This window comes from Schistocerca serialis, chromosome 5 (genome assembly GCF_023864345.2).
Source record: "Schistocerca serialis cubense isolate TAMUIC-IGC-003099 chromosome 5, iqSchSeri2.2, whole genome shotgun sequence".
NCBI classification, from domain to species: Eukaryota; Metazoa; Arthropoda; class Insecta; order Orthoptera; family Acrididae; genus Schistocerca; species Schistocerca serialis.
Window position 1 is genome coordinate 218,644,435 of NC_064642.1, and position 12,783 is coordinate 218,657,217.

General features: G+C 38.0%; 1 protein-coding gene across 1 annotated transcript in view; it reads left to right on the forward strand.

Moving 5' to 3' along the window:
- LOC126481664 (uncharacterized) overlaps positions 1 to 12,783 on the forward strand; it is a 190,132-nt gene that overhangs the window by 81,586 nt on the left and 95,763 nt on the right. Inside the window, exons 7-8 of the mRNA XM_050105592.1 lie at positions 4,258 to 4,362; positions 7,957 to 8,100. Coding sequence (XP_049961549.1) covers positions 4,258 to 4,362; positions 7,957 to 8,100 — 249 coding nt within the window. The remainder of the gene's footprint in view (positions 1 to 4,257; positions 4,363 to 7,956; positions 8,101 to 12,783) is intronic.

The following is a 12,783-nucleotide window of genomic DNA, read 5'->3' on the forward strand; positions in this document are numbered from 1 at the left end:
CCTGATGAGTGGGTTGATTGACCAAGTTGCTTTTGGTATTGGTGGAACTCAAGGTTCAGTGTGACCCCATGGAACTGATGCGAATAACAATTTGGCAGCAACAAACTCTTCTCCTTGAACATGAGTGTGACAGCCAACTTCTTGACCAAGAAAATGGCAAACAGTGAAATGGAACACCAGATTAATAAGTCCAACAAGTAAACAAAAATCAAAACTGAAGACAAAGCAAATTTGGAACCAGTAGAAAGTTGTGTAGAAATGTTAGTACAACAGTGCAGATGAATCATGATTGAATGCAGAGCTGCTGCACCACTGGTTTCAAAAGGCCAAGGTGAGCACTGATAGATGGGCACAGCGGGCATGTCCTTGCAGCAGTAACAGCAGCACTTGCAAATTGTAGCAGTGCTGTCTACAGACTGTCATCAATGCCCATGAGACATTAGAAGAGAGAGGGTGCTGAATATGAAGGCTTAGTTACAAAGAGAGACTGATTAAAAGGAATTAGGATGTTCTGTGTTAAAAAGAGAGCAAATATGTTCACATATCAAAATTTATGGAGGAAGGCAGAATGAGGACCAGCTAGTTCCCCACTTTTCTGGCAGTCTTTTAAAGAGGAACATATTTGCCTTTATTTTGTGCTCTGACAGGAGCATTTTTCCTCTGGCATTACAAATAGTGTTTCTACCTTGCTTGGATAGTTTTCTAACACACATCTTCAACTGTAACCTAATTGACTGTTACTGTCATATTATACACACAAAGCATACAGTCCTCAAAAACCCTACATACCAGCAGTATAGACTGTTTAGTTCTCCAAAAATTATTACACATTTTTACAATGGAGACACTTTCTCTAGTTAATGTCTTCACTATAATGTAATGGTTTTGTTTCTTGTATACTATATTGAGTCACATATTTAATGTATCTGCGGGCCTGACGACAGTGGCCTGTACACTGAAACCTTCATAAATAAAGAAAAACTAATACTTACAGCTGAAGGCAGCATTATTATTGCACATAAACATAGTAGCTGCTGTTTCAGTATCCTTAAGAAGATGGATGTACATAAAATAGAAGCAATATGTCTGTTGCATTCTGATGATAGGACCCTAAGGGGTTTCCATGCTGAAGACCTTCTCTTTGTCTTTGTGTATTCATTCTGTTTCAATTCACTATGAGTATTCATCCATGAAAGTTTTTCGCAATCACAACTAGATACATGATTCAGACTGAGAATGTTGTCAGACAAAGCTTACTACAGAGGAAAAAAGAACACTTGTACACGTGCATGGCTATATGTCCTGGCTGCCTACATTCTGCCAGTACTGCAGCTCAGTTGAAATGAGAGGTTATGTCATTGGACGTGGGACTGGGTTGAGAGGAGGTGGGGAGTAGGAGGGAGAGTTGGGGAGAGGTGACTGGTGGCTGGGAGGGAGAGGCAGCAAGCACATGGGTATGAATGTGGCGCTGGTGAACCTGGCTGATGATAAGTAGTCAATCACGGATATTTGAGATATGCTACTCAAATCTTCTCACCCCTCCAAAGTGGAAGTCCAATGCCCATACACCACACTCACTACCAATTTCTTGCCACATGGATCAGACCATGTGGGAGAAACAAGTGCAAGATCTATCTGAAACATCCACCTCTTACAAGCATGTAGTATCCAATCAGAGACAGAACCACTTGTAATTTCTGCAGCATATTGTATTTGGGCCTGAGCCCTAATCATCCATCCACCTAAAAGAATGACCACCACCAAACTGTGGCCAGGAGCAGAACTAACCACCCAGTAGCAAAACACACTGCTGGGCATAACATACTCAACTTCAGTAACTGCTTCACAAGCTGTGCTATTTGGATCCTTTCCCCCAACACCACCCTCTCTGATTTATGTAGATGGGAATTGTTCTTGCAACACAGTCATTGATTCCACAATCTCCACTAGCTTTTGCTCTGTGCCCAACTTCACCTCTGCACCAAGAATATTATTTTACTCATCCTGAATACCCAGCCTCTTCTCCACAGTCTCCCTCTTACTTTGTCCTATGACTCCTCCAAACCAACTGCTCCATGTCATCACACATTTTGCACAACTTCCATTGCCTGCAACCAGAACAAGCTCACCAGTGCCACCTTCCTATGCCCTATATCATGGATTTGCTGCCCTCTTCCTCCCAGCCATCAACCACCCTTCCCAACCCTCCCACTTGCTTGCTGGCTTCCTCTCTCCCTTGCCCACTCTACCCGACACATTGTTCGAAATCTAATGATGGTGTCAGTCTTGTTTATGTGCCTTTTAACAACTCAACACCTCAACTATAGGGTGGGTACAAATTTATCATTTATGTATAATGTGACAGTTGTTTTCCCTTTGTAATCTGAAGTTAGTGCTGTTTTTCTCCGTGTTCCTTATAGATTCGTTGCATACTGCTGAACTGTAAGCACCCAAGAGGATTTCATTTGTCTTCTCTACTAGAAGTCTTGTGTTTCATCAGTGACTCTAATATTTCTGTCATCAGAAATTTTTTCTCCATGTCTCATCTGTCTGGACAGTCATTGATATAGCTGATGGGTAGTAAATGAGGAAGAACCATATTTATTCTTCGCGGACTTACTGTTCACAAAATAGACTATGAGCTAACTATTTAACAAGGCACTGAAGAACCTCATGATCAGCACATTATTCTCATGATGTATCACATTACACACCAAAGTCCTAGTTCCATCAGGAAGAACTGGGAAGGTATGGGAAATATCACATCTCATTCTAGAGTATGAGCATTCATATAAGAACTTGTGGATCATGCATTGTGAAGAGTGACAATCTGTATAGTCTTGTGCCATGTGAAGCTGGATCTATAAATGGAAAGGGTAGTCAACAACTCAAAGAAAAATGCAGTTTTCAATGTGCGAAAGTAGAGTAGTTTTGCTGCTTCCTCCTGGCTTCTGGCTTATGGATTCACACGGGAATGTTCAGAAGTTCCCTTCACATTTCTCAGTTTAAGAAAACTAGATTGGTGGTCATTTATTGACTTTGAAAAATGGAAAAACAATTCTGTGGTTTTTTCCTACCTAGTACCTATATTTTATTTAGTGTTATTTTATTGTCAACAGTTCAAAAGCCATGGACATGTCTGAAAATATGTTAGCGATATAGCTGTCCTTGTCAAGAGTTTCAATTAAGACTTTTGTAATTTTTGTTATGACTGATAATAATAATACTACTACTACTACTACTACTACTACTACTACTTCAGAAACTAAACTGTGCTTCATTAGGGGGTTGTACTTATTCAGGTAACTCATCAGCCTATCTTTCATGTTTTATTCTATTAATTTTGAGGGTGATGGGAATAGAGCAGTGAAACTGTAGTTTTCAATACTTTTCTCTTTACCTTTCTTTTATTAGTGGCACAGCTCATGAACTTTAGCTGCTCTGCAGAAAATACCTAAAGTATGATTCTTTTATTGTGTTAATGGAGTTTGTAGGTTGTCTGCACATGTCTTCAGAAAAGTGTTTGTCACTTCCATCTAGGTTCTGCTGATCCATTACTTTTCAATCTTTATATTTTCTTCCTGACTGCATACTTAGTTTTGGGGTTATAGTGTGCTGGATACATAGTTAACCGTGTGCGCTGTATCAGTTTTAGAAAAACGCTCTTACAACTTTTCTGCAGTACCATAAAAATAGTATTTACAGAATTTGCTTCTTCCTTTGTATTATCTATTTATCTCCTTCCGTCTGTATGTTTTTATACTTGTCTGTTTTCTTCCAGTTTAATGTTTTATATTCTCCCGTACTACTTTACTTTTATTTTCTTTCAACAAACTGCATCCTGCTTTATCTTTTTTACCTGTGTTAATAATTTAGGAACTCTGGATCAGTGTTCTGTCTTTGTAAAAAAAAAAGACTGAACTATTTAAGTATTTTGGAGGACTTTCTAATACATGAAGTTATCCATTTATTATCTTAACCTGTTGCTGATGTTGGCACTGTGGAGGTGTTTTCCAAAAGTTAGTTTGAAGAACATAAAGAATTTAATATGAGGCGTAATAAATACCACACCAGGACATCTGTTTGACAGCATACAAGATGGAAGTACCCCAACTTTCACATTACACTGCAGGATGCAATCCCAGATGTATACCAGTGTGAGGCCCCTTCTACACTTGCATCATATTTTAGCAGCCATATAAAAGCTATTTAGAGCTTAAGTTTCATTGTTATTTTTTCTTGTTTCTGTCATTTCAGAACCACCAAGTGTGCTCTGTAAAGGTGTGGGACAGGCCATGGCTAAATAAGAAAGAGGTTACACACTTACACTGCTCTGCAAAGTCAGCAAGGAGGAGACGACAAGTGAGTACTGATGAATCTAGACAGGAGGAGTAAGTTACGGATAAACTTGAATGATGTACTTGACTGACTCTTTGTATGGGTTTTTATGTCTTGGAGTTACATTGATTTAATGATGAATTTAGGTACTTAGTTAATATGTGGAAACAATACCGCTTTTATGTATTGTATTCTTAAGAAAAAAATTCCTGTACAGATCAAACAAATTGTATTACACACACAATACATGGAGAAAGTGTGATGTGCACCTACACTTGTTTCAGAAAGCTTTCTCATTGTTTATTTGCCAATTAAAATGTAAGCCTGTGGCATCACCCATTTTATGAAGTTTTAATCATCAATCAATTAATGCTTTTATGAAGACTTCCTTGTTCCCTCCCCCATCCCCCTTCTTTAGCTTCCATCTATGGTTGCAGCTTCAAGTGGATAATCACTAAAACAGCTCTGTAATGTCATGTTCTGCTGCTTATGTTTTCTTCTTCTACTTTCAAGTAATGCTTTTTAGGGGGTGGACCATTCAAATAATAATAAAATTGTTGAATTTATCAGAGTCTCAGTTGGCAATTGTGTCATCTTCCTACGCATTTATAAAAGTGTAGTTGCCGTGGAGACAGACCGGTAGTTATGTACTTCTTTGGTAATTGTATCACCATTAAGTCCCCTGTAGCTATCATCAGTCCCAAACACATTATTGAAGTCACTCACCTTGTCTTTTATAAAAAATCTCATTTGTGATGCACTATTTGTTCTCTCATTTTGTTTCTTTAATTCCCATGTTTCACTTCCGTGAAACAGAGATGCTTTTATTCTGATTTTTAGAGGTTTCTTCCAAGTGTCACTTTATGCATGCATTCAGTTTGTACTGTTTCTTAAAAGTTGTCTTCGGTGTCCATGTTACTCTCATTAACAGGTATATTGCAACCAAAATATTTAAATGAAGCTACCAATTAATTTATTCCCTTATTAAACATTACTTTGGCTCTTTGTAAGTATTCGCTATGTGTAGCTATTGTTTTTAATCTGCAGCAAGATGTTCAGATGTTGTATGTACCTGGTATTTTATTCATTTCTGTTACTTTTATTTGTTTGTAAGTTGTCTTATTAATCCAATGTTAACAGGCAACTCATCTGTGAACAAGAAAGTCATAATATCATTGTTACTCTCTAAGTATGTTCCTTTGGGGTCTGTTGTTTGCCACTCCTGCAGTCTGGTTCATGTTGAGGTCAAACGACAACAATAGTATTCTCGTTTCTTAACAACAAGAACACTTGCCATAAACAGAAGTCTAAAACTTGTTATAAACTTATATGGGCTGGGTATGCTGCCTTAGGGAAGCATAGGCACAGTTTTAAAGTTTTTATGTCATGTAAGTAGTATATTACCAGTTTTGAATTACTACTGAATCAGTTGATCTGTTTAAAAAGGAAGTTAAAAGGTGATACCAAAACACTAGGTATCTAAATTACAAAGCAAACAAACTTCTGTACACAACATTACTTATTTGAACATATTACATGGTAAATTGTCAACTGAACAGATCCAGAGAGGCATTTACAATGTAATTGTATTTGCTCTAACTGAAGGCTACAGTTAGCTACATAATGATAAGAAGATGAGTAATCTTAAATCAGAGACATAAAAAAATTCACAAAATGAAAGTTAGTAGAGAGAAAGCCTTCTCAAAGCTAAAACCACAAAATTTTTTAACTACCGGTGTAGATAAGTGAGGTTTGCACCAGAAGCAGGATAGAATATGTCAACCTGCAGACAAAAATGGTGAATAGCAAACTATTAGCTGGGTGCTATGTTTGTGTACTAAACTGCCATAATGAAACAACACTCATATCAAACTATTATTAGACATGTACAAACTGCCTTGAAAAGAATCCTAACAAATGAAAAAACAAAAAAGCAGGGAGAAGAGAGGCATGATAACAGATAAGAAAAGACTTTAAAAAAAGTCATTGTTATGGAAATCAAAGAACATAAAGACAGGTATCAAAATATTTACCTGTGTGTGCCATTTTGTCTGCATTTTTTAAAGGGACAACCAAAAGCTGTTTTGTTACTGAGTTATCAGAAGATATACCTCTCTCGCCCAGTTGAGTTGACGAGTACTATGTTATGTATTACAGTGCATATAGCTGTATGTAGAATTGTAGATTTATAATTTAGTTTCCTTCTGTTTTAATATCCCCTTTTACCTTTTTTAAAATACTTCATCTGATGATGACTTGATAATACTTGTAACTTCAAACTTGTAATATTACTGTTTGTCTTACCTGAGACTGAAAAATATAAGAATAGTAATAAAAGAAAACTTGTTACAAACCTTCACCAACTCTCAATGAATTTAATTAATGACAATGTGTACAAAACAAAGACTTTTATGATTGATTGGTTTTCTGGTTCATCTATTTGAATGAAACTCATAATGTGACTTTGTTAAAAAGCTGATAAAAGAAAATACTCCAGCAACCAATCTCACAGTTGATGTACATTAACATTTAAGATCAACTGGCCAACCAAATCAAGAGTTTATTCACATGTATGCCATTTCTGTGTTGGGTTGAGAATTGAACATTGAGCATAGAATATTTCTGTGCAAATAAATATGAATGATTAAAGAATGTACTTAATGTAATATAAATAATTTAAGGAATAAAGGGGACAGCTCACCAAATAGTGGAGAGGCTGAGTCATTCATTGTCACATAAACAAGTTCTCAGACTTTTTTGTATATTTATTGTTTACTCAGCACCTACACTATTTGGTGAGTTGTTATTTTTATTACTTAAATTATAAATAAAAACCTAATAATCACTGTGTGCAAAACTGAAGAGAGAGATCAACAAGTTGTTCGAGATTTCAGTAATTTATTTTCTACACTGTCATAGCCACAACAGCCTGACCTGCATTGAGCACACATTTTATACATTTACCATATTTCTAATTATGTTTTAAGGTGATACTTTACTTTTTATAGCTCAGGCCAACTTACCTCATTTTTGCAGTTAGTTACTAAATTTAATTTTGTATAAAAATCAACATTTGTAGTGAATAAAACAGAAAGAAACATTCCACATGGGAAAAATATATTAAAAAACAAAGATGCTGTGACTTACCAAACGAGAAAGCGCTGGTAGATAGACACAATAAAAAACACACAAACACACACACAAATTTCAAGCTTTCGCAACCCACAGTTGCTTCATCAGGAAAGAGGGAAGGAGAGGGAAAGACGAAAGGATGTGGGTTTTAAGGGAGAGGGTAAGGAGTCATTCCAATCCCGGGAGCGGAAAGACTTACCTTAGGGGGAAAAAGGGACAGGTATACACTCGCACACGTGTGTGTGTGTGTGTGTGTGTGTGTGTGTGTGTGTGTGTGTGTGTGTGTGTGTGTGTGCGTGCGTGCGTGCGCGCTACTGTATACCTGTCCCTTTTTCCCCCTTGGGTTGCGAAAGCTTGAAATTTGTGTGTGTGTTTGTGTGTTTTTTATTGTGTCTATCTACCATCACTTTCTCGTTTGGTAAGTCACAGTATCATCATTTGTAGTGATCTATTTATGTTCCTAACTGAATGTTAATTATTCTCTAGACTATTCCAGGAGGCCTTGCAGATGCAGATGTCAATGAAGAAGGTGTCAAAAAAGCTGCAGACTTTGCCCTCACCGAAATTGACAAGACATCAAATTCAGCATACAAGCAGACACTAGTTCAGATTCTGAGTGCAAAGAAGCAGGTGAGAACATTTGTCATTACATTCATTGTGCTGCAGGCATCACAGTGTCGTAGCTGAGATTCAAATTTTAATTCACTGGAAGGAAGAGTAAGAGTACCGTAACTGCCTGACTGCTAAATGGTTTTCTAATTGCTTCACAGTGTGGTATAGCATAAACACTGGTTGACTATTTTTACAGTATAACTTCTCCTGTAGGACAAGACTCCACATTCTAACTGAATTGGAACATCGAAAACATGCTTACTTAGGCATAATCAAGCAAAGGAAACTCGAAGTTGGAATGTCAACAAGTAAAGCATAGATTTCTACTTAATGTAAAGATGATACATTAACTTACAGACAGGCACATCTTTATGGTAAGCAACAATCTATCTTTTCCTTATGTTGTAAACTTAGGCATAATTGAATGTTTTTATGGACCTCATGCCTCAGCTGCAAAGGAAGGAAGTTCAGAGTGTAATGTCCAGTAGACAATGCATTCCTTAGAGACAGAACACAGACTTGGATTAAGCAAGAAGGGTGAAGAATATTGTTTGTGCTGTCTCAAAGGAATCATTCTGGCATTTGCTTAGAGTGATTTAGGGAAGTCGTGGGAAACCTTAACCTGGATGGCTGGATTGGGTTTTGAACTGCTATCCTCCCAACTGCAAGCCCAGTAAGATGGCTACTGTGGCAGCTCACTCGGTGCCTCAGGTGCAGTAGCGGCAGAACATTTGAAGGAAATACTGGAAGGTTTTGCATAAAATTCCAAGTCATGTTATAGAATTAGAGGGAGATTGCAGCTTAAAAGCTGTGGGCTGGAAGACTAAAGTGATTAGTTTTAATAATTAATGAAAACCAGCTCAGCTGGAGCATTAAACATTTATTGTGGTACAACCTATTATGTTCTTAGAACATCTTCAGGTTGCCACTTTTTTCTAATTCGTTGAATTGCTAGGGCTTCTCGTTTTGCCTTGCCAGGCGGACAGAAAACACTATTGATCATGTTGAGCACCACAGTAGAATTGACAATGATTTTAGTTATTAATGTAAACAACATCACCTTGCCTGATATTAGTTGGGTACAATACTTTTTCTGCAGTGGTAGGTCCACATATTTCCACTGCTTGCTTTGCTGCTATGGATTGTGATTCATAGCGATTTCAAGAATGGATGTGAGAGCCCAAGAAATGTAGTGGGCATTGACCCTCGCACAAGTTCGAAATGCCTTGCAAGATATTAAGGATATTAGATTTTGAAAACTAACCCAGGACTGATTTCTCACTTTTTGCGCTATTGCCTTGATTGTGATAAGCTAATATTTGAGCACCAGAGCCTCTACTTTGGGGTCCTCAGAGAGATAGTCTGCTACTTCATAATTCATCATTCATATTTGTTTCATCTCACTGGAAGTGTCTGTACCAACTAATTACTGTGTTATGACAGTGCATTGTTGCTATTACACTTGTACCAACACAGTAAGGATTTTTCCAGTCTTGTTCCCTTCAGACACAGAAAATGAATTAACACAAATTACTCTAGGCCTATTTTATCAACAGTCTCTTTTTAACATCATAAAAGGTACTCAATGTACTGTAGGCAGTGTATTCTGACTGGAGTGCTGCTTAACAATTCAGTGTCTCCATGGGACCTGTAGGTTTCTTGTGGAAAAAATGTCACAAGTACAACTTAGTTTAATTCTTTCATGTTGCTTAATGAATGCAGTTATTCTTAACATCTAAAGAATTTTGAGTTTTACAGTGCAGTTTGCAATAAAAAATTGAAAATTATTGCATTTTGGTTATAAATTTGGCATTTTCAAGGCTTAGGATTTCAGAATATTTTGCATTTTTCTTGTATCATCTACGCACACAACGCTAGTTCCCTATCCCTACACAGCTGGAGGTCAGCATTGAGCCTTTATTGCCAAGCCATTTTATATAATCGTAATCCAGACTTCTTCATTGGTCCCTTGGTTTCATTTTGTATTCTTTGCCAAATACATATAACTGGAAGATGCTTAAAGCAGTTCCTCCTCATGATACCTGGTGGCTATTTTTTCTCAATTTTCAGTGTATGCAACAAAGCCATTAATGAAAAATAATCATCAAAGTATAATTCATAGCCCGAAGAAGATAGTCTTTTACAGAGAAGTAGAATGACACACCTGGCAAGATGTGTGTGATTTATTTCAATAGTATTGCTTCGATATGATAGGAAATAAGTTAGCACCATTTTTCCATTTTCTAAACCCCTGTCAGCAGTTTTGTAAAGGCCTCGTAGCTACTGCTGTGGAGGCCAAGTTGCCATTGTTGTTATGGTATACCAAGTTTATGAGTTCGTGAAAAGCCTTCTGGTGCATTACATCATCAAGATAATTTCTCCCTGTTACTATTACACAGCTATCCCAGTGTCAGGTAACAGGATAGGAGAACAAAGGTTCTATAACACTCCAACAAATTAGTAACAAAGTCACATAAATGAGATAAAAAGGTTTAGTTATCTCTGTGACTTGTTGAATAATGAAGTCTGCAAAGCTGCATATAGCACAAAATAGGCCCTCAATGGCTAAGTGCAAATAATTGTAGGTGAACTTCACAGTACATACCAAATGCAATTTACCACAACTGTCTATTAACTTCTAATAGTTCACTAAAAACGTTCAGTTGTGTAAGTCAGCCCTGGACAATGATCTGTAACCAATTGGGCAAGAGCTGCTCTTCTATCTTCTGAGTTGGCTTCTGTCCATTGTCGTCCAGTCATTGCCAGATTGTACTGGGGTGGCAATTGGCTGAGACAAAGTCAATATCTTCATCGTCAGCCTCGCCAGTGGTGTTGATGGGACTTGCACAAGTGGTGAGACTCCATGGCATTGGCATCAGCTTAAATCTTCGCGCCTGTGGTGCTTTTGCCCTGGCTGTGTCTTGTTTGGGTGACACAGAACCAGCCTTAATTCCCCAAGGATGAAGTTTTCTTTTTGCGTATTGCTCACATCTAGTACTCCATGAAATGGAATCTTTTACGACAACGTAAAATTAGCTTCCCAAATGGAACAGTAAGCTCATTTTCATAACTGAATTATATGTTGGTCTGATATTGAAACACCTGTCTTGACAAATGACTGGTCATTCCGAACTGTTTACCAAGTGTAAATTACATCTCAGGTGGGGGAGAAAAAACCTTGTTTGAAACATCTGTGTGCTACACGTACAAGGCGTTTTCAGAAAGTAAGTGTATGGTGACCATAGCAGGCTGTGTTTTTTCTTTTTGGGGGTTCTCACCACTGAGTGGTACAGGAGATCCCCTGACCAGGTTGAGTATTTCAGGAACACAGTAGTACATGGTTGCACGAAAGATTTTGGTAATAAATCCTGCCAGATGCAAACCATGTGCTGAGATCTTCTTTGTTCTCGTAGAAAGAACAATGTATACCAAAATTTTTTCACAAATCAAAACGGTTTATGGCAAAGGTCTTACGAACAAAATAAGTGTGCTTAAGTCATGTAGGAAATTTAGTGGAAGCAGAACAGATGTAATGATGAATAGAGGAATGGAAGGCCTTCCATTTCGACTGATGAGTTGGTGCAAAAGATAAAGGAAACTGTTTGTGAAGACTGCGAATTGACAGTGTATGATATTTTTGTGATGTTTCCAAAAACTTTCTTATATAAGACTCTTGAAGGAATGCTGAAGTACTGGAAAGTGTGTGCAGGATGGGCTCCAAAACAGCTGACAGAACAGCACAAGAAAAATCAGGTCAGTACTGCTCATGAGTATCTTGAGCAATATGAGTTGAGAAGTGATTATTTTCTGAGCTCTTTGTGATTGGAGATGGAATTTGGGTGGCTCATTACATGCCTGAGACAAAAAAGTCATCACAGTGGTATTACACCAATTCCACAACTGTCAAAAAATTCAAAACCCAATTTTGGGCAAAAAAAATCATGGCCTCCATGTTTTGGAACTGAAAAGGCGTCATTTTGGTCGGATTTCTGCCTCAGGGGAGACTATCAATGCTCAACGATATTGTGAGACTCTTTTGAGTAGGGCATAAAGAAGCTTGTGCCATGGTTCACCACATGCATTGAATGGGGCGGCAATTATATAGAAAAATAGTCAGCAAGTGTATCAACAATATCCTGCAATTTCTTTTTTCAAATACACTCTTTCCAACAAAAGTGTATGAAAATCGAGTACACTTACTTTCTGGAAATGCATAATATTATTCCAATATACACTGCCTGACAAACCATGGACCTTGCTGTTGGTGGGGAGGCTTGCGTGCCTCAGCGATACAGATAGCCGTACCATAGGTGCAACCACAATGGAGGGGTATCTGTTGAGAGGCCAGACAAACATGTGGTTCCTCAAGAGGGGCAGCAGCCTTCTCAGTAGTTGCAGGGGCAACATTCTGGATGATTGACTGACCTGGACTTGCAACATTAACCAAAACGGCCTTGCTGTGTTGGTACTGCGAACGGCTGAAAGAAAGGGGAAATTACGGCCTTAATTTTTCCCGAGGGCATGCAGCTTTACTGTATGGATAAATGATGGCGTCCTCTTGGGTAAAATATTCCGGAGGTAAAATAGTCCCCCATTCGGATCTCTGGGCGGCGACTACTCAAGAGGACATCGTTATCAGGGAAAAGAAAACTGGTGTTCTACGGATCGGAGAGTGGAATGTCATTTCCCTTAACCGGGTAG